Raw genomic sequence first — 23,164 nt, forward strand, 5'->3', positions numbered from 1 at the left:
AAACATATGCATGGTGCTGAAATGATGCTCAGGCTGTGTAATGAAGAACTTCCATTTTCAAAACATACTGCTGCATTTTTGCTAATGCTTGCAAAGCTGTTACAGTGTGTAAATAAATGCTAACTTTGGATGTAGGAGGCAGCTCAGTTTGCAGTGATACTTGGTGCCTCACAGCTAGAAGTGAAAAGATTTAAGATTTGCTTTACTGTGAAACTGGGGGGTTGTTCCAGGTTATGTAATGCCCTGCAAAAAAAAAAAAAAAAAAAAAAAAAAATAAAAAAAATGTTTACAGAAAGATTTCTCTAGATACCCTAGATACCTGATAGATGTGAGAAACTGTTCAGGATTAGTTCTATGGTAAATATAACAACTGCCACCAGCAATTGTTCACCAGTGCAGACATAGGTGAGTAGGAGAGGGACAGTTAAACAAGGAGCCACACAGTCCAGATTCACCAGATTGCAAAACTAACTTCAACAGCAATTAGCAGACATTGGGGCTCAAGTGTACTTGAGAGATTCTCAGGACAATCAGCCTATAATTTTGTCAAGAGTTTCTTATGCCTCAAGGATGAAACAATAAATCTAGACTACAGGAGGCATCTCAGAGCAAGAGCTAGGAAAATGTAATTTTCTCCCCTATGGATGCAACCCTTCCCGGGACGGTGTTGCAGATGGAAGTGCAGCAGGACAATGCCCTGTTCTGAGCCACAGAGGCTTTCATCTGTTGCTGTCTGCTCTGGCATGGAGTAGAGGCTGCTCCCTAAAGTCAAGCTTTGTCACTGTGGTTATACTGGTATTGTCACAAGCACTTGGAAACAACAGGAAATCTAAGGAAAACTGTGAGCATGGAGATAGTGCACAGCCACCAAATGGACATTTATAAAAGCAGACTGCATCCTACCTGTCTAACAGAAACTTATCTGACGTGTGCAGATTTCCTGCAATGTGTAAGCCTTTCTGCGAAGCGACAGCTTTCCAGTGTATTCCCAATGGAGTGCTGCTCACTGTTTAACCTTTCCTTTTCAAATCCTTTAGTCCTTATGGCCTATTATACATCCAAATGAAGATCTAGTTATCAGCCTTCTAACACCAGAGATTCATTATATTTCTGCAGAATTTGCTGAGCTATTACAATTCCAAATCCATGTAACATGCTATTACATAATAGTCTTTGCTCAGGAAACCTTCTGGTCAGATTTCAGTGACTTTGAGTCTGACAAATGTGTGTATTTTTTTGTGGAGTTAAGTTATATGGACAACAACCTGAGGGATGGATACTGGTATGTTCAAGAAATTTTGCAGTTCTTGTATCAGGTGCTCTCATGTGCGACATGTAGATAAGGGCCTTTTGGCAGTAACAATTCCTTGATTGATGCACTATCACCAAAACAATTACAATGCATCCTAATATTAGAAAGCAGGGCTGTTTTCTACTGGAACATTAGCTCAGGAATTCTTGTCAGATTTCAGTTATTGTGAGATAGGGGAAGAGAAAGAAAATACATTGAAAGTGTGTGCATGTGTATACATCTACATGTGTATATAAAGTATGTTTGTATGATGAACTACTGAGTCATGCAGTGTTCAGGGGAGATCTGAACAAAGACCTGTATGGACTTTTTTCTTCCCTGAAGACATAAATGTTCTCTGGTTGTTCATGATAAAAGTGCATGTACTTACCCAAACCAGGCAGACTAAATAATTGCTTCCTCTCACTCCTTTCTCCTTACCTCTCAGCATGAGAACTGGTGCAGAATAAACACTATTTGTAGATGAGGGCTCTTTGTTTCCCACTCAGTTTCTTGCTGCTTTTTTCCCCCAGCTGGTTTTGACAATGTCCACCAAAGAAGACCTGATTTTCCTAAGGGATGCCTTGCAACTTCAGTCAAAAGACTGAAGAAGTGTGAAATAGGTGAACTTCTGGGCTGAGGGAAGAGCTTTTAAAGCATTTTCATTCTGTGGAAACACCATAAAGTCCCCCAAAATGCAGTGGAGGACATCTGTTGAGGAGTCAGTCCTGCACAGGACACAGATGATTTGTAGATCCATCATGAGAAAGCCAGAGCCCTAAATCCTGAACCTGAGGGAGCAAAGTTAACCAAGTGGAATGTTTGTTTATGGCTGTGCTCTCACCAGCCCAATTCCCTTCTTAACTTAGGAATTGGGTAGCTTGGATAGCCTTTTATGGTACTGTCTGAAGATATTCTGAACTTTGGGGTGATATTTATTTTTCCAGTACCCAATACCAAAAATTATCCCACAGGAGCTCAGCAAAGCAGCTGATGATTCATCAGGAATGTAACTTTACTTTTCAAAAAAGATAACGTGTGGTTTTGTTCAGAGTTAATGAGATCCTTTCCAACACAGAAGCTGTCAACAGCACTGACATACATTTATAGTTACAAAAACACATAGCTTTGTGGTTGGGGTTTTTATTAAATAGAAACCTCATTTTCTACTGTAACAAGGATAAGGCACTATTTTCTTGCCACTAGTACCTTTTGTACTCAAAGTGTTAGAAGCCTTTTATTATCATTATTATTTTATATACAATGTGGCTGTTCAGAGTTTACAAAATGGTGGCACTTAATGCCAGGACTGCTGAAGCCATGATAATATAAAATAATCTATATATAAAAAAGATACCTTTGTTTCCAGTCATCTTTTATTGCCTTCTGCATCTTGCCTATCAATGGTGTTTCATTTAGAAGGTGGAGAATGTTCATTAAAGGATGATTCAAGTAATGATTTCAGTTTTGCTCCAGCAGAAAAAGAAACCATAAAATGCAGGACCTTGAAAAATATTAATCCTTGTCAGACATATCAAGTATTTATAGTGCATGTAGATGCTATAAAAATAACTTGGTAATTTTTCAAAGCAGTTTCTAGATTTTATAAATATAATCTTGCATGTGCCCCTGTGCTGTGGTGTGGTAGGCACCAGGGAGCTTTCCTGGCCTCTCTTCCCAAGCTGCTGCTGAAGCCTGCATCTGCACAGCAGGCATTGGGATACTGAGCTGTGCTGCTCAGGGCCTCCAGCAGCAGAGTAAAATCCAGAGGTGGACAGGCTCCAAGTATCAGCATTTTTTAATATATGTCTGCAATCACTGGAGCTGGAAACTTTGGTTTTCATTAGCTGACTGCTTGGATTCTTATACACTTCAGTTGCTCCATGATCTGTAGCTCGCAGAAAATCATGTCATGTACTGAGTCAGAGTAAAGTGGGAGTCACTGGCAATGCACAGCACACTAATGAGGTCAGGTGGAAGCAGCACATAAGTTGTTCTTACAGTAAAATTGTTCCTTATAATAATGGCTTCTTCAACATTCTTAAAGACTTGTTTAGCACTAGGTCAAGTATGAGAAGGCCACTGTTGTGGAGAGTGCTGTTGTGTTACAATACAAGGTGGCAAAATTAGAGGTTTTCAGGCCTTGGGACCTAGTAATTTGTTGCACTCAAATCAAAATGTTGCAATCATCTGTAGCATCTTGCATGTCTGCTCCTACCTGAGCCTGGAGCAGGCACAGGAACAGGCATTTGGTGGGAGGTGCAAAGGGGCACAGGGGCAAAGTCAATGGCAGTTGGCTTGAGCCTTAAAAGCCTCAGCTGGAGATCTGCCACCAAAGTGTGCACAGCTTCCACCCATATTAAAAATCCTCTCTGAGTCATTAGACAGGCCAGGTGCATGTCCTGGGTACCATTTACTGTGGGCTGGGTACCATTTACTGTGGGAGCACCTGTTTTAAGTCTCCCAGTACCCATTCCTCATAGAAGGAGTCTGCCAGTGCCCCTATCTTCAGGTTTATGCAGTGGCTTCCATTAGAACTTCATCCTCTTACAGAAGGTCTGGATTTGGCACACCACTAATGACCTGAGTGGGATGTGTGATAAATGCCTCCTGAGCAGCACTGCAGGAAACTACCCTTACATCATGTTGTAGGTTTTTAAACAAATAACTAATTCTTGTCTTGTGTCTGTATAAAAGAACAATATTGACTGTGCTCAAGTATTTTCAGGCTTGATCTGATTTCATAGCTAGGATCGTTTTTATGTAATGTAAGAGGCTTCACATAATCACTCCTTTAAATCTACAGCTTATGTTTGACAAGTGGGTCATTGGTTAATGGAAGCAAGTAAATCCAGCTGTTTATCTTTTCAGTAAGACCATGCACTTTCTGTATGCTCTTGTCTGCTCAGAATGGAGAGGTGTACATTTTTAATGACCCTCCCTCTATTTCAGAGTAGGGGTGTGAGCTTTATCTTATATTTCATTTCTTCCCTACTTTCAAATAAAATAAAGTCATAATATTACTTCTGCTGGTATCCCACCTGATCTGCAAATTTGTGGCAGCAGTTGTGGTACTATTAATTTAATTACTATGTGTGATTTTTAAAAAAAGTTGTTAATTTGACTTAAAAGGAAAATTTACTGTTGTACATTGCTTAAAATTTTCTTGCTCCTTTATTTCTCCTACCCAAGCCCCCAGGATTTCTGTGTGTTGCTCTCAAGAGATGCACCTTTGATTAAAGCAGACCAGCAGTAGCTTTCTCCCAGATAGCTTCAACTCTTAACATTTTATGGGTAACTTGAAATTTCAGGGTTTCAGAAATTGCTACGTAAGCCTTCTGTAGGGTCCTAGCATCTAAATGAAGCACTTACAGCACTAGGTTAATAAAGTGCTCAACGTATTAATGGAAACTTTGTCTAATAGGTCAAGCTCCAAAAGTCCTCTTAGGGAATGTCTGTCAGCAACATAATTTTCGTGACACAGTTTTCACATATTCTAATTTTTTTTCAATTCAAACTACTAATATAAGTGTAACATGATTAAAGCTGTCTATGAAAATGATTTTTCCTCTTCATGTGAAAGCTATTTTATTAATAAAGACAGCATAAACACTAAGAAGATAATGAGCATTAACTTGCCAGGGGAAAGAGTCTGTTTTCCATCAATAAGTGAGAAAACTAAAACTTTCAGATTAGCTAGGGTATTGTGCTAAGTAGCAATTAAATTATACTCAACACTTTCTTGCTCCCAAATGCTCTAGTACTTGCAAATAGAAACTATTACTTTAGAAGTGTGTTACAGGTCTAAATTCTTAACGAGTTTAAAAGCATGTGGGTAAGAAATTCTCAGAAAGTAAAGAGCAGAATTCCTCAGATGCTTGCATTTGGCCGGGAAGGAGCCTGAATTAGCTGAAATCAATTCTATTTGTCTGTGGGAAGGCAAGCTTCTCTTTAAAAATATTTTGTGTAATACATGTATTTGCTCTAGCCCAAAGAGGAGGCACTCCCTGGTCTCTCTGGGATCCAGAGATCACAAGCAAACCCTTGGCAACCTAGTTTTTCAGAGGCGCTGAGTTGCCTCAGGGATTTGGGCTCTTTGGTGTGTTAATGGCAGCAATGTGTCACACGAGGTGTGTGAATCCCGGCTGTGATGCAGCCTTTAAATACAGGTGTCACTTCTTGGGGTGGCTGCATGTGAAGGTTCGTGCAGCTCCGCAGGCAATACTGCAGCCCGTTCCCCTGGCCGGGATGAAATGAGGAGTAATTAGCTAATGACAGCATGTGAGCTGGACAATAAATATGCTGGGGACTTGTCCGAGGGAAGGAAACCAATTTGACCCGGGTTCTCTGCAGGTGGCTGAGGAAGGGAAGTGGAAATTGCCCAAGCCTACAAAGGATTATGCCTGACAAAGGAAGAGTGGGAAAGAATGGGAGAAAAAACAATGGCGAAACATCAGGTGTGGAGCAAATCCTGAGATAAAAAGGAGGAGGCACTCATTTAGTTTTAGCAGTGGAGAAGAAGGATTGCATTTGCTTAGCTGCAGAGCTGGAAGTACTGAAAAGATTAGAAAGCCACCTATGGAAGAAAGGATGGAGATGTGCCACAGTGGTGCTGAGGATGATGCTTGCACAGACTTGTAGTAGTGTTCTGTGAAAGCTGACCATAAGAGCAGGGCCTGTTTCTGTGCTTGTAAAATGAGGAAAGCTGACAGAATTCAGTTTTGGTAAAATGCTATGAATATCCCAGATATAAAGCAGCTATCAGGAGAAAGGGGAAGGTTGCACACAAACAGAAAAGCACACCACTTTCTGTGTAACTTCTTGGCATTTGCTAATTTCATGGGCGATGAGACCCCTTGGCTCTGAAAGAGAGTGATTTGTAGTGTGCTGTAGCGTCCTGAGGAAACTGTAGAGTATTTTGCAGCAAGGCACTCACCGGGTTTTTGGGCTGGGGCTTGCAATCACAGAAACACTCACACACTACTGAATGACTTGGCAGTGTGATTTTGATCCTGGTCAGGCATGAATGCGCAATGGATTTTTTTAAATGTTAGCTAGGGCCTGTAATACTGTTTACATTGGCTTTTTGCTGGGTGTGGGAGGACAGACACTTAATTAACAGTTTCCTGGGACAAAGTAACCCCTTCAAATCCTAGTTTGTAAAGATCCAATCTTTGTCAGCTAGGGAAACATTCATGATCCAGTAAAATTTAATAGACCATCTGTTGGAATCATTACTTTCTTGTGCCAGCCTTCTCCCTTCCTCTTTAGCAGTGGTGAGCATCTTGGGGAAGTCAGACAGGTCTATATCAATTAACTGAAATGTCTTCAAAGTGTATCACTAACATTTTCAGTGTAGAGCAGTAAGAAGGCATATCAGAGATGGAGATTGTCCACTCACACTTGATTTTTGATCACATTTTCACCTTTTTCCTGACATCCGTCCTGAACCCCAAGTAAGCCAAAGATTCCTCAACAGCTGAAAATGTGTAGATAAATGCTAGACTTAGTCTCTCACATTTCCAAACCCTTCCAGGCTTTTACCATTTATAACTTGTTTTACTGGTTTTAAGTTTTACTGTTTTTAAGATACCAATGTCTGAAGCTCTGACTTTTCCCAGCGGTAATAGTCATAAACTCTACTGTGTGGAAACATTAAAATCCCAAATCCTTCTCTTCTAGAACACTCATCTCGCTTTCATTTAATTCAATTTTTATCCTCCTCTGAAAAAATGTAGGAATCCAGATTACCTGAACATTTTTTATGATTTTACTTTGGCTTTCCCTTTACAGTTGAACTGTGACAAAACAAGCCTAGAAAACTAGTTAACACCTTGGTGCTAATGGAAGTGGTAATGGTACATCTAGAATAGCCCCAGCCAAATAATTCCATGTAAATGTATGCAAATGAGCCATGAGTCAGTCTCCAGTATTCAACCAGTATTAAATCCTTACTTAAAGCATTTATTGATCACAGCATCCATTTCCAAGTTTTTAGATGAGAGCAGCTCCACAAGGTGTTTCTGAAACTCTACTTTAACCCAGAGGATATCACTGAAAACAAAGGTGACAGACACTAAATAACTCCAAATTTTGGGTTAGTCTGGAGTTAATGGAAGTAAAAATTCCTTCTCTTTGGAACCATTCCTCACTGAAGTATTTCCTGCTCTCACGGGAGTTTTTTGTTATGTAGAAAGTATAAAAATGTCCTGGCTATTCAGTGTGAACTTCTTATGTATTAAGTAAGGAATCCTTTGATATATACTGAAGAATGCTTCTTTCTAAATAGGAATTTGGGGAGTTTATTCTTTAAAGCAGCTGGATTTAGCTAATTGGATTTAATAAATGTCCACTAAACCAATTTATTAATTTTGATCTAAGAATTAATATTAAAAGTACACAATTAGTCTTAGAGTAGCTTATTCAAGGGTTTTTGAAATCCTGTTCCTGTGAACATAAGTCCTTCTTTTGTAGACAGTTCTTGAATCTTGCATTAATCCTCTGATTTCTATTTGATTTCTACAATAACTATAAAAGATAACTTTTATAACTGGTCTTTCTAAAGGAAAATGCCCACAGTCTGTGGCTCTACAAGATATCTCTCTTTAGCAATCAATTTGTGCACTAATGGTCAGGTTAGATTATCAGTTCATAAGACTAAATTTTCAAGTATGCTTAGCGGACAAAGACTCCAATATTTATTTTATTCTTCCTCACAGGCACAGAACACTTTTTAAAATGTTAAATGTGAGCTCTGAAATATAAATATTTCTGTATATTTAAAAACAGACTTGAATTACCTCATAGGGATGTGATCCATGAACATTGTGTAATTGGGACAGCCCTCTTTTTTTTTTTTCTTTTCCCTCTTTATCTGTGTCCCTCCAGGGAAGGCAAATAATCAAGACTTTGCTTAAAGTGGCAACACTAGAATCCCTAAGGGTGGGAAGCTCATTCTTTGTCTACAGGATGTCTGGAGTGATAAGTAGCTGTTTTAATACAACTTATGCAGTGTTTCTTTGTTCTGACAAAATTATCATTTGCCTTTTGTCATTGTGAGTTTACATGCCCAGAAATATAAGGCATAGAATGAGCTGGTGGGATGGTGGTGGGACAATTTATTCAGGGCTGTGTAAACAAAGAGAGTTAAAGTGTTGAATTTTTACCTGAAGTGATTTTATGACACTCTGTTTTCCTTTGGGTTGATCAGTGCTGTTGACAGTATGTCAGCAAAATAGGAAACACCAGTTCTGCATAACCCAGGTCAGCTTGATACTTACCATGTACCTCATCATGTCTGATATATGTTTGCTGGGTTGGTAACACTGCTTTTCCTGACCGCTTTATGGATGTTTCTGTGTGATATGTTATTGTCACAAGTTAGAACTGCGCTCTAATTTAGGTTGCACAAGCCAGTGCTATCTAATAGACATTCAATTGCAGACACCTCACTTGTATTTCTCATAGATAACATGCAAATCTGGATCTCCTGAATCATCTGTTCTTAATCTGCTAAAGGCAACTTTAGAAATTAGGCTGATTCTGATGCAGCCTAATTAAGTATGCTCATGGTTATACCCATCTTACTGACCCTCCTCATGCTGGGAACAAAGTATGTCAATGTATCTTAATGAATTGGGACTTCCTTGAACAACCAATGTGTGTCCAAGACTTAACAGAATAACTTCTTTTAGCTCTTTCCAAACTTTCTTCCTGAGTTGCTTTATTCACTTGTTTTCAAATTTAAACACTGTTGGCCAACTCCATCAGCAGAAAGAGACAGTTTCTGCATTGATTTCTTATAAACACACATACCTGAGTGCCAGAATTAACTGATTTTAATCTACAGTGTGCAAATCTGGGGCTTTACAGAATTCTGTTAATCTTTGTTGTGATAAAGGAAGACTATGAGAATAGTAAAATTAGAAAAGCAGACTACATTGCATAGGACGGCTGCTTTCCAAGAGTTATTGCTACCTTCCAACTGTTTTCTGAAATCTAGTCTCAGGTTTTCTTTCCCCAGTGAAAAAAACTGCACTTGTGACAGGAATGTTCATGAAACTCCTCAGAAAAGTTATGTACATGGCCCAGAATACTTATACTGGTATGATGTTTGCTGCAGTTTGTAGCTGGACCCTATTCTGAAAAGGCTGCAAGCAATATCACACTGACTCCTTGACGAGCTTGAACATGAACAGAGATGTCAGAGATGAAGGATGCTTGCTGGCCACTCTAGGGTTAAATGTGTTTTTCTTATTCTCGCTCCCTATTCCTCCCACTGCCCCAAAGTTATCCAAGCAGTGGGGAATTTCTGCAATCATTAATTGTATTTATAGTTTGGCTATGTCATGAAATACTCTCTAAAACCATGGTGGGTGGGGGGTTATCCCCTCAAAAATGTATCAGCAGAAATCTCTAGCCTGGCCATCACTTCTGCTGTCAGAGGCTGTACACTGATCGCTTATCAGCACTAAAATATTTATAATTTATTTCCACATTAGCTGCCTAATAGAAAATTCTGACTCGGGTATGCCTGAGGTCTTTCTAATGCTTCATTTTGGGCTTTTAGAGCATTTTACTCTCAGACATTATAAATTAGGCTTCATGGCCTTCCTACTGCAGTAAGTGAGGCTTAGAACAAGTAAAGAGAGAGGAACTGAAAACAAAAGCTCAGAAGAGGAAGGAGAAACCAGATTTTGGAGAATGATGTTTAGGTCGATTAGTACTTAGTAATATTACTGGATACTTAGTGCCCAGTATTATTGGACACTAAGTATCCAGTCCTTAGCAGGACTGGATACTATAATCTCTCTACCTGATTCACCCAGCAGAAATCAAAGTACTGGAATGCATGTGATGTAGTGGAGTTGTGCTTTTTGCATCAGCAGTACACCTGGGACTTGTTATGTGGCTAGAATGCACAGGAGAAAGTGGTCTTGAGAGGACGTGACATCTCCATCCTTGGAGATTCTCAAGATTTGGATTGATTACCATCATGTCACCAAATGTGACCTGATCTCATATTGGTGATGATCGTGGTCCAAGTGGGAGATGGGACTGGATGACCTCCACAGGTCCCTTTCAGCCATTGCCTCTGTGGTCTCAGTGCTGAAGATGTATTACATCAGGTTTTGTAATTCCACCCTTTGCCATTAATTACTTTCCTGGCTCTTTGTATTGCTTAGTCAGCACATGACTGGTGAGTACCAGATTTTGGTACTTTCAGCATTCCACGGGTGGGGCTTTTTATTAACATCAAGGCTGACCTTCTGTTCTTCTGAACAATTCTCTATTTGTGTGCCTAGTGCATATAAAAATCGATAAAGCCAGCAGAGATGTACAGACATCTAATAACAGCAACAGGTTTCCTCTCTCTTTGACACCTTAAAGCTTAGAATGATGGAAGGGGGAAGAAGATTCTGGTGGCTCCCAGCACCTAAAGACAAGAGTTGTGCTTGTGGGCCACAGAGTGCCCAGAAACAGAGATGTAGGTAGAGGGAATGCCGTGCATATTGCACCCATATTGCACCCATGCAATCCATATTGCATCCAGAACCTCTGAGGCTGTGCTAGATGGACTGAGGCCCACTTAAACATGTGCTTTCTGAAAACCAGTTCCAGGCTTCTTTTGCTGATGCCTGGCTTGGCCTCCATAAAGGTAAGGTACTGTGCTGAGGCAGTATGTGTTTTTCTGATCTTGAGTCCTAATACAGAGGCAAGAAGAGGTCTGCAGCTAGGCTGCCATGCTCTCCTCACCTGCACTTCTCTTCTGTAGCTTTGTTGGTACATGTATTAAACATCTTTAGAGGCTTCAATAAAGATGCTTCTGGTTTTGCCACTGGTGAAGAAATAAACTCTGTAACAAGTTTGTGTTACAGAGTGTTTTACTGTTTACCAGAGCAGGTAGAGTTATGTCTGGCAGATGAAAAACCTGCTATAGATCATTTTTATACATAGCATTTCTGGCTTGTCCATATTCTTGAGAGTTACTACGACACTTACTGGCCTTTTTAACAGTGTTTTTTGTTGCTTGTTTTGAAAAAGGCTCAAATGTACCTTCCTTCAATTGCCAGATGAATTAATCATTTTTCAATTAAGTGCGTTAATTGCAAATGTCCATAGACTGGTTACTGAAAGATAAATATGAGTATATTTGAAAACCTGGCAGAAAGTATAAGTAAGAACCCTTGTCTTGATGTGCAGAGGACAGTGGCAAATTGGTAGACTAACTTGAGACTTGTTAGAGATTTTTCTAAAATGTGTGTTAATCTATACATCTGATTTAAATCCAAGGAAATTCTCAGCAGTTCAAGTGTTGTGCAGTTGGTGTTATTGATTTTATTCACCTTACAAGCTCTCTGTGAATGGTCTATATTATGAATATAATAATGTAAACTAAGCTTTCAGTAGTGTCATTTCAATCTGAAAGATTAGGTAAAGATTAGTTAAAATTTCATTAAGTCACTTTATTTGTTCAGAAAAAAATCTGAGGTAGAAACCTGATCAAATTCATACTTCAGAACCTCTGAGTTAAAATTTCTGCATTTGTCTCTGAGAACATATTAGAAGTATCCACATGACTTTTGTTTAACCTACCATCTTAAGATTCATTTTAAAGGATAAATAGATTTGGGGGCATGTATTTTTTAAGATGTTAGTAGATCAGCCCAAATATTTTGCATCTAACATGCGTGAGGTCATATAGATCTGTTTAGAGACTGTGTCTATAGGCACGCTTGTGTGTTTCTGCTTAGAGAAAACAATTTGTAAACAGCTGGACAGTATTTTTCTACTGTGGCAGAAGTGTGGGTTTCGATGCACTGTTGGGATGTGAGGGTAGGTTTTGACCACAGTGAAGTTCAGGTCTGCTCCTGAGGGTGACCAGCATTGATCTGTGGTAATATCAAACTTTGAAGCACTTTGCTATTTAGGCAAGTGGAGATACGCAGAAATCATAGAGCTTTGCAGAGGGAAATGGACTGGGGAGGATGCAAAAACTCTTCTAGGAGAAGGGGAAGAAGAGATGAGGATTGTGTGATTGATTGGTGGTGCTAGCAGTGCCACTGCCTTGGAAGGTCTCTTCCCTTCTTGCTTCTGATCCAAGGAAGATTTTGAAGGATGTGCCATCAAATGTTTTTTTCTGTGTAAGCCTGAGATCAGGAGAATGCTGGAAATGTGCAATGCAGCTTGTCAGGTGTTATACTGTGCTCTCCAGTGAAGTTGTAAGCAGAGATACAGAGCTTGCTATCCAGAGCTTTGAACATCCTGGTGCTTGGGGTGGAAATGCAGACAGAGTAGCAGACACAGGAATCGAGAAAAAAAGAGCATAAAATAACGAAGACCTTCGTGTGCTGTTTTATAATTAGGAGTTCATTATTTTTTACATCTTATAGTCTCATGTCAATATTTATGCCCTTTTTAAAAATAAAGCGTTTGCCATCCGAAACACGAATCCCACGCTGTGATTCTTGCGAGCTGCAGCCCGTGCGGGCGGGCTTTGTGCGGTGGGGATGGCCATCGCCCCCGGCACACCCGCGCCGAGGGGAGATGCTGAGGAGAGCTGGGCTGTGTTCCCTGCTGCGGCTCGCCGCTGTGTAACCGAGCGGCCCGGCGTGGGCGCTCCTTCCAAAGAAGCCCGATAGCTCCTTGGTGCGGGGAGACGGCGGACGATGCTGAGGTACCGGGGCACGGAGGGTGAGGATGAGGCATCGGGCGTCGAGGTCTCGGCTGGTCTCGCCCAAGCCGGGCGCGCACACGGCTGTCCCAGGCGGCGGTGTGCAGGGGCACGGCGCGGAGCCCACGGGCGAGGCGGCGTTTCTGTGCCGCCCCCGGGTGCGGGGACAGGGGCGGGGGCGGCGGGCGCGGCCGGGGCGCGCGTGGGGGAGCCCCGGCGCTTTGTCTGTGCCGCGCCGAGCGGGGCCGCCGAACGGCTCGGGCCGCTCCGCCGCGGGCCCGGCGGCTGCCCCGCACCGCCGGGGCGAGCGGCTCTTTGTGTGGGGGCGCGGGGCGGGGCGGGCCCCTCTCTCTCTCCGCCGGGCCCGCCGGCCCTGCCCGCTGCCGTCCCCGGGCGCAGCGCGGCGCCGGCCGGTTGCCATGGCGAGGGGCGGTCACGTGTGGCGGCGGCGGCGGCGGGGCTGACGCGCGGCGGGGCGGGGCGGGCGGGCGGCAGAGTCGCGGCTGCCGCCACCTTCCGCACACCAGCAGCAGCAGCAGCGGCAGCAGCGCGGGGCTCTGCGGAGCGGCGGGAGCGCCAATGCCCGGACCGACCCAAGCCCTGTCCCCAAATGGCGAGAACAACAACGACATCATCCAGGATAACGGGACCATCATCCCCTTCAGGAAGCACACGGTGCGGGGGGAGCGCTCCTACAGGTACTGCGGGGGGGCTGCGGCGGCGCGGGGGGCGGTTGCATAAGGCGGGCGGGCTGCAGCCCCCTCCTCTCCCCCGGCCCGCATTGTCCGGCTGCGGAGCGCTCGGGGGACGGGCGGGATGCGTGCGGGGGCTCGCCGCGCTCGGGCGGAAGAAAGGCGGTTAAAAATGATAATTAAAAAAAAAAAAAAAAAAAGAAAAAAGAGAGGGGGGAAATAAAAGGGAAGGCAAGAACGCCCCCCGCGCAGGCAGCCAGCTCCCCTTGGAAAAGAGCCGCAGCACCTCGCTGCGGATCTCGGAGGGAGGCGGCGCCGTGCGGGAGGCGGCGGCCGCGGATGGCGGGGCGCGGGCAGCCCTTCCCCGCCGGGAGAACCGCACCGGGTACCGGGCAGTGCCCGCCCCTCGCACGCCGGTGTGGGGGTGACAGCCGCCCCCCGCTCCTCGGGGCGGGGGTGACAGTTCTCCCGCTGCCTGCGCGGGGTAGGGCGGCTCCATCCCCGCCCCCCGCTCCCTGCCAGCCGCATTTTGTGTTTATTTATCGTCTCTCGTTTGGGGGGGGGACACCCGTCTTTTGTCGCAGTTGTAGGCATTTTTGATGAATCGTTTGGCATGCGTTGCTGGCAGCGCTTCTGCATTAGCATCTCTGACAATATGTTCCGGCAGATAAGCTCATTAAAATTGTTTGCATTGTTTGATAAGGGTCGCGGCGCAGCCCGGAACGCAACTGGTTTGATGTGCTCCTTGCTGCCGACTCGAAGGGCGATAATACGGCCGGTGGCTCCTTATGTCAATATACAGTTATTTTAAATGCTGCCTGGATGACAGCAAGCAGTGCCTCTGCAGAGAACACGCCCCTTAAAGCTGATTTTCAAGCAGCAGGAAATGATGCTGCTCTCAAATATCTGACTAAAGTGGCGAGTTGTAAGCTCGAATGCATGAAAAGAAACGTGGATGACTTGGCTTGTTTGTCTGAAGAAAATCGCGGTGTTTTTTCTTCTGCTGAGGAATAACGGAGCTGCTACCGGCACTTGGCCATTGATAACCTTAGCAGTGAATCTCATTGTTGATCACGCACTGACGGGTGAGCGTGAAATGTGTCGGAGATCCCAGTATGTGGTTAGTTTGAATGGCACAAAATTTAATCTGTGTCTCTCTCTGAGACTGCTTATACTTTGTGGAGCCCTAGTGCACACATTTAGCACAAAGCAGCAAAATTGCTTTTGTAAGGACCTATTTCTACTTGCAGAAAGCCTGGAGCTCTCACTTCCTACATCTAAATTTCAGCTGAGTAGTACAAGATTCTGTTTTAGGGGAAAGCTGTATTTCTATCGTGCAGCTAAACGGAACTATGAAATAGATTTGAAATATCATGCATCTACCTTCAGTTACTCTGACATGTCATAGGTACCACCGATTGCTAACTTGTTTCCTTCAGAAGAGTTCTTTGGAAAACCTCTGTTACATGGGGCTCTCCATTCTTCTTTTTCAGTCGGTTTTTATGTGTTTTTCTGCAGTCATCAACAAGTCAGTTTTCTTATCCTTTTGCCTGTTATATTATACACTGAACTATGTCTAGAAAAGACCTTTGTGAGGCTGCTGTGTTCAGCGCATGATGTCAGGCATAACTATATCACTTGCCCAGCTTTCCAGAAATTGGGGAGGTACTCTGCATCTGAATAGCCTTTTGTCCAGAGAAGTACCCTGTCGTCTTTTAGGGATTTTAATCCATTTGTATCCCTCTCTAGAGCAATATATAGTAATACAGAAGTGCTGATGCTAGCATTGCATGTTATTTTTGGGCAGTAAATAAGTAATCCAGTTCAGTATACTTCATAATAAACCTTTAATCCACAAATAAAAATGTGTACTGAGGAATATCTATTTAGGTTGTTTCTTTTCCCTTTGGAAACTTACCATGTTTTGCAGAGTCATAAATCCCATATCTGTTGGTTTCTTCCTTTCTCTGGGAGAAAGGAAGAATGATACTTGCTTCCAGCTGTAGCTAAAGTCCTTTAGGAAGTAAAAGTCAAGCACAACAGAAGGGAAACGTTACAGAAAATACATGAAAACTGTGGTGAAACTTCTTGATACTGGAAAAAATGGCTTATAACTTCCATGACAATCTTTAGTAGCTAGGCAAGTTCAGTTCTTGTTCAGTGTGAGTGGCAGGAGGAGATCACAGGGTACAACAGATGAATTCCATCACTTTAGTGCCTGCTGCCACACTGGACTGTCAGTGCCATTCCAGACTTCTGGAGCAGCTTGTGGGACCTCACCATATGACACATCAAGTTGCTATGCCTCTGATTGTTGGGCTGGCTTCTTCCATCTAGGAATATGGAATAAATATGTCATTAAACACACCCTGGAGCTTAACAGCAGATGAGCAGTTGTACAAAGCTAAAACACTTCTGCGTCCTGCATCTTTGCTCCTAAGTTAACCGGCATCTACCATGTGTATAGAGGTTCAGTATTTGCCTTTCCATCCTTCTCTCCTGTAGTAACAGAAGTGCTTTCTCATTTTACAACTTTTAACATGTTCTGTTCCATGGATATTTTAAAACAGAAGTAGACTTTACTGATCAGAAAATTTGTGTTCATCAGGTTAGATATTCTCAGACCTAAAAAACCCCTTTGTTATTTTTAATACCAGGTTTTACCAAAGATTTGACATCCAAATCCTGAAGCATATTTAAAAACAGCTGCAGGTTGCACCATTTTACAGACTAGGAAGCTGACATGGAAAGAGCTGCTGTAAGTTATCCATGGAGTTGAGGATGCAGCAGGGAATTGAGTTTATACCATGAGTCCCAGCCATGTGCTCTGTATGCAAAGCCACAAATAGTTTTCCCATGTCTTCCAAAGGACATATTATATTTTGCAGACTGGGACATACAGGCCCAAGGTGTTAAGTTTCTCATCCAGCTTTACTTAGCTGGTAAATGGAAACCAGGCACTTTGGCATAAAATTTAGTCACAGGGTGATGTTACCTTTCAGAGTTAATAACTGTAATCAATCTGTATTGCTCAAGTGAAATGCTGTTTCTTGTGCTTCAGATCAGAAGACTGTTTAAAATTAGGTACTGAGGTGTCTTTTTGTTGGCTCAAGTAGACTTGGGGTAATTTCTGAGAGTGGCATCACATTTAATGATAGTTTTAATTCTACGTTCAAAGATGGCTGAAAAAATTCAATGAGAAACAAAATCAACAGTTGTGTGGATATTTTTTTTTAAATAAGACTTGTTTGCAGTGCTTTTTTTGCCAGACTACAGGTATCTTGTGTGGTTGATCAGCTCATCATATTTTTAAAAGCTAAAGTATTAAGAGTGAATACTTCTAGGTTCAAATGGCATACTTATTCTAAACCACCCTGGTCCTAAAGAGACAGACTGTTGTACCTCCCTTTGCGGGGTACTGTTCTTAACTTCCGCTTTGTCTCTGTGTGTTGCTAGAAAAATGGTTTTCTGGTCCTTCATTCCTTGGCTATATTTAGTTTTATACCCAGAACTTGCATGAAGCAGAGGAGAAGGGGCTGACTTCCTGATTATTTTTCTTGAAATCACTAGGCTAAAAGGAAAGAGTATTTCTGGTTTAGTTTTTATCTATGAATGTCTACCTTTCTAATGTTATCTGTTTTAAATATTTGTTTTTCCTAAGTGTTGTCTTCATTCTAGAAATCATTGTGTAAGCAGACAAGTGATGGTGCTGTGCATAATAATGAAAGCTAGACAGCAGTGGTGATTTCCTCTCCCACTGCTGGAATAAGTTGTGGGGTGTTACAGAGCATATCTGGCTGCCTTTTACAGCACTATGAGCTGATAACTTCCATGCTGAAAGTCCAGATTTACGTTACAGCAAAATCTGTTTTGGTCTTTGCCTTCCGAACTCGCAGTGAATTGCCGGATGCAGGCTGGCCCTGGGCAGCAGAGAGCATCCTTCCCTCGGCAGGAGCTGCCCCTGGCTCTGGTGACTCTGCCTTCCACACGTCTGGCTTTACTCAGGGTTCAAAGGGGGACCTATGCCTTTGCCTTACTCTGGGCAGAAGGAATTTCTTGCTCTAAAATTAGACTCCCCTGAATGTGGTAAGCAGGTAGTTACACTGAAGTAAAAAAGACCATTTGTGTCGATAAAATGAATATATAAAGGCCCAAGCTTGAGAACAGGGAAGATGTAACAGAGTAAAAACAGTGAGTTGCCTTCTCACTTTACAGGATTGATAGGCGTGGCTTCTGAAACTGTAAACACCAGTCAAAGCAAATGCTGTTAAATATATTAGTAAGTGAATATTTTCAGAGGCATTTGCTCTTGATCTAACAGTTTTATTGCAGATTATGACAATTTCACCCTAGATCTCATTGAAAGCAGGAAAAAGTCAATAACAAATGTTTAAAAAATCATCAACAAACTAACAGAAATAACACCCCATAAATTTGGCCTGTGCTTTTCTAAAAGCTGTAGTTGTGATAACCCTCTTGTCTGCCAAGCATCTGGATTGCAACAAACTAGTTACTATCTGGGAGAAGACCATCCTGATGACTTAGAGCCAGCAGCTTACTAGTCAGCATGAAAGAGGAGCCTTGAATGGCAGAAATCTTTCCTTGGTTCCTGTCAGCTTAGGTACCCTCTATTTTCTCTTCTTTCACTTTCATAAAGCTGTCTTCCTATTGCTGCCACTGCTGTTCTTCTTTAATCTTGTTTTCTGCTTAGGGAGTACTCTGCCTAGAGAGAGCTGTTTTGGTGACAGTCTTCTGCTGGGCAGACCCAGCTCTCAAAAAGCACAGGGGGCAACTGTCTGAAGATAACTGGGAATCATATGTGAATGCATGTAAAAGCTTCTGAGGGTTAAGAGACTCTGAGACTGCTCAATACTGCATCAGTAGTTTGAAACTTAGATTGTTGGGATATCTCAACATTGTTGGGATATCTCTGTTGACCTGGATTTAGATCTTCCTTGAAGGAAATAATACCTTCATAGTGTTTTGGGGCTGGAGGTATTTGTTTAAATCAGGGGCTAAGAGGGAGGTAGCTTTTTGGGGACTGGGGAGAGAGGGAAGAAAACACTCCACATACACCCCAGTTAAGGGCATTGAGGTAATTTTCAGAGTACAAACTTCTCAGCTTACAACCAAGTGCCCTCACCATGAAGGTCTGAGAACGCCTAATTTGCACCCATCCTCCGTGGGTTTCGGAAACATCCTGTAAGTAGGAGGCTGCATTCTGGTTTTTGTTGTGTGATGTGGGCTTTTTTTTAACTACCTTGTTGAGCTGCATAGCAACAGCAATGTTTTTTTGGCATATTAATAGAAAAAGGAGCAAGTTTGGGACACGCGAGATGCTGAACCTGATGCTGGCACTTTCAGAAACAGACATTTTGGCTTCTGCCTAGTGTCTTCAATCTAGCCTTCCTAGAAAACAGGCGCTGGAAAATATGCTGCACTGTGAAAGAAAGGTGATTTGGAGGTGGAACAAGAGCCCTTGATTAAAGCTATTTCTTTGGCTCGTTTGCAGTTACCTCTTCTGGACCACAGGAACATTCTTCCAGGGGCCATACCTGGACTAACCTTTTGTGATATAAAACTTGTTTTGTGAGCCACTAAGAAAAGAAAATGCGTGGTAGGTCTACATTTCAAGCCTTGGCATTTTGAATGTGTGACTCTTTAAAAATATCATCAGAGGTTTTGGGGTTTAGTGGGGAAGTTAGTTTAATTTGACAGTCTCTTCTCCTTCCTCATGACCAAAGCTAATTATAGCAAAGGCTTGCTAAGGAAGCAGATAAACAGTGTGCCAGCTTTTCATTTTGGAAGTGCAACTTTCAGCCTTTGTTTGATAATTGAAAACGAGTGGTCTCGCCACATCTGTTCTCAATCACAGCAGCCACTGAGTGGGATGGCACGAAGGCCATGGCGCGGTGGCAGCAGCAGCGAGGCTCGCACTGCTCCGGGACAGCGTCTGGCTGCTTGCATCCTCCTCGCTCCCTGAATCCTGGCCTCCAGCTAGCAGCACTGATCGCTCGCTCCCAGGATCAGTACTGGGGAATGTAAATGGAAAACATCCGTGTTTCTTCTGTGGATGGTGTTAGCTGTGCGCTGCGTAGCTGTTTGGATCTTGCTCAGATCTCTGCTGCCTGACTCACCGATAAAGCATCTTCTTCGTATTGTTTCATTGCAATTAGGTGGGAGGAGAAAGGGAATATCAGCTATAAAAGTTTACTAAACATACATTTAACTCTCGGGGTTTAAAAATAGTGTTGTTTTCTTTTTTTTTTTTTTTTTAGCACAATTCTACTGTTTTGTGCTATTAAATATTTAATTCAAGATTAAAATATTGCCTGTGATATTTTGAGAGAAGTTTGTCTAGTTTTCTAGTGGTATGCTAAGTTATCAAATATTTTGTAGAGAAGGTTCTGTATACTGGAAGCACACCCATTAAATGCCTCAGTTTAGCCACTCTAAAATAATTTCTTGTTTCTCATAGGGTCCCATGATTAGTGAAGGGTGTTCTTGTGTTAAATCTGTTTTTTTGCTATGCTATCCAAACAGGAAGTGTAAACATTCATCAGTGAATCAAGACTTAAGGATGTAGTTTCCGTAGGAAATCCTACAACTGTGCCAAATCATTTTGCCTGGAGATAAATATGCCATGCAGGTTGTACTGTTGGTCTTCTGTCCTTGTGTATGACCACCTTGCATTGTATTGTTTCAGAGGCTTAATTTTCAATATTATGTTTCTTGGCAATTTGGAGCCCAGAGAGAGATCTCCGTGGAACCCTTAGCTGAGATCTGTGCACTTCAGTTTTATCTTTTAGGAGCAACTCAAGTGAATTTTCCCCCCTACAGCAGGGTTCCTTAGTACCATACAGATTTCTTACCCAAGCAGCTGTAATTATTCAGAGATGCACATGAATGCAAATTCTTTCCTGTCACTCTGGAATGCAGTGTTGATGCTCAGAAGGGCTTGCTGGCAGTATGTATTAAACAATTTGGGGGGAGTGAAAATTCATTTTAGGCAAATCTTACACAGTTGTTATGCTTCGCTTCTTAAGGTTAATCTCTGTGGAGCTTGTCCAGTAATATCATGAATAGGAAGCACTGAAATATTTGAAGTAGAATACTCATTTGTTTTACTTACGGATTCAGTGTTACACAAATCATAGCTTGTTAAAATAACTATAGAATCTATGAGTAATTGTTTGTATGGAAGTGAACACATAATGCAGTGATATGAAAGTCCCACAGGAGCTTGTGTATACAGAAAGACCATGGTGTGTAGGAGTGCTGAGAACAAGGAGGCAGTGGTAATAGGTTGGATAGAAGGGATACATTTTCCCAAAAGGACAGCATTCAGTTGTAATTAGTCATTCTATTGGAAACCTTGTTATGCAGAATGGTGTTTGTTAGATTTTATTGAATTGAATTTTTTGGGGTCCATATTGCTGCTTGCCCATAATAATGTTTCACAGTTATACAAGCTGTAGATTCTAAATCAGGGTCTAAATACACTGTTTTCAATCAACACATTCATGTTGTGCTAGTTGTCAGATTCAAGGAGGCATAAGAAATATTATCTTTTTATTTTTTTACTTTCTTTAATATAGCTGCAGACACCTGGGGTTACTCAGGCTGGAGAAGAGAAGGCTCTGGGGAGACTTTAGAACAACTTTCCAGTACCTAAAGAGGGCTTGCAAGAGAGCTGGAGAGGGATTTTTCACAAGGTTATGTAGTCGTAAGACAAGAGGCAATTGCTTCAAACTGGGAGTATGTTTAGATTAGGTATTAAGAATGAATTCTTTACTGCGGGGTGCTGAGACGCTGAAACATGTTGCTCAGAGAAGTTTGGATGCCCCATTTCTGAAAATGTTCGGGACCAGATTGCATCGGGCTTTGAGCAGCCGGGTCTAATGGAAGGTTGCTGCCTGTGGCAGAGGGGCTAGAACTATGTGATCATTAAGGTCCCTTCCAATCCAAACCATTTTGTTATTCTGCATATTTCTGCCTGCAGAGGTTTGGCTCTCTAGTGCACATTTTTAATCTGTGGTTCCCAAGAGTCAAATGAGTTCCACAGGGGTGCTGTAGAACTGCCTTGTCTCACAAGCAGCTCTATTTTTAATATGGTGAGGTGGTTTTTTCCACTACCACATTACGCACACCCCCCAGTTGTTCCTGAAGGGTTACACAGTATGGACCTGGTGGTGCTGGTGAACAAGGTGAACATGAGTCAGCAGTGTGCTCTTGCAGGGAAGAAGGCCAAGCCCATGCTGGGCTGCATTGGCAGGCATGTAGCCAGCAGCTCTGGGGAAGTGATTCTTCCCCTCTGGTGCTTCTGAGACTATATCTCACATACTGTGTCTGGATTTGGCCTCTCCACTTTGAGAGAGACAATGACATACTGAAGTGAGTGTGGCAGAGGGACACCAGGATGGGCAGGGGGCTGGAGCTTGTCACCTGTGTTTGGCCAGTCTGGATAGGAGCCAGCTCAGGAGAGGGGATGATCTCATTGTGGTCTTATCTATCTAGTGGGAGACTGTGTGTAAAGAAGATGGGAGCCAGATTCTTCTCCAAAGAAAGGATGAGAGGCAATGGCTGTCAGCAGCTGCAGCAGTAAAAAGTACTTTGGATATTGGGAGAATTGTTTACACAGCCAGGATGGTCAAACACTAGAAGTTACCCAAAGGGGCTGTGGAATATCTGTCCTTGGAGGGACTTGAAACTGAGACAAATGGGATCATTGGCAGCCTTCTCTTGCTGTTTCTGCAGTGACTGGGAGGCTGGAGCAGATCTCCCTGGAGTGCCCTGCCTACTCAGATCAGTTTATGATCCCATTCTGTAGCTCTAATAAACATAAACAGCTCATGACTTAAAAAACAAAATAACAAAATCACATCCTTTAAAAATGAAAGGAATATCATGTGGAAACAACTTTTGTACTTCCAGGGAAATCAGCCTTATCATCAAAGGTTTCAAATGGAAAAGAAAAATACATGTATGCAGTCTCAGTATGACTTCATCAATATCAAACATTTTCTACTGTAATTCTTGTGAAGGCTATATTGCTGCTGCAACACAACATTAATTCATATTAATATAATTTCATATTGTGTTCTCTGAATCACTGAGAGCAACTTCTGCAGTTTAGTACCCAGGGATGATCAAAAGTTTATAGAGACAGAATAGAGCAAAGGCGTAGTTTTGCTGTATCATAAAATTAATTGTGTACATTGCAACCAAAGATTGTCTTGAAGTTAACAGCGGATAAATTGCTTGCTCTGCTTTTAAGGGACTGTAGCTTTTTTTTTCACACAGAAAATATTAGCATTATTTCTAAGTTTAATCTGCAGAAAATGTTTTAACTGTGAACACACTTCTTAAACTGTGTCAGATATCTGCTTAGTTTGATGTGCTTTTACAGGGAGTGGTGCAGAACTGTCTTGTCGCATGGCCTGCAGCAACACTGAGAGGGTTGAAGGAGCTAAATATTCACAGTGCAACCCAGATTACCTTTGTAAC

General features: G+C 42.4%; 1 protein-coding gene across 4 annotated transcripts in view; it reads left to right on the plus strand.

The window, feature by feature from the left end:
- The window catches only part of MAPRE2 (microtubule associated protein RP/EB family member 2), a 96,378-nt gene that overhangs the window by 27,132 nt on the left and 46,082 nt on the right, over positions 1 to 23,164 (plus strand). The window contains exons 1-2 of one of the 4 annotated variants that reach the window (XM_032746965.3): positions 12,812 to 12,968; positions 13,496 to 13,663. The exons of 2 other annotated variants lie outside the window; for them this stretch is intronic. In XM_032746965.3, coding sequence (XP_032602856.2) covers positions 12,961 to 12,968; positions 13,496 to 13,663 — 176 coding nt within the window. In that variant the 5' untranslated portion in view covers positions 12,812 to 12,960. Of the gene's footprint in view, positions 1 to 12,811; positions 12,969 to 13,495; positions 13,664 to 23,164 lie in introns of those variants that run through there. One more of the 4 variants, XM_030266177.4, reaches the window with a different exon arrangement.

Source organism: Taeniopygia guttata, chromosome 2 (genome assembly GCF_048771995.1).
Source record: "Taeniopygia guttata chromosome 2, bTaeGut7.mat, whole genome shotgun sequence".
NCBI classification, from domain to species: domain Eukaryota; kingdom Metazoa; phylum Chordata; class Aves; order Passeriformes; family Estrildidae; genus Taeniopygia; species Taeniopygia guttata.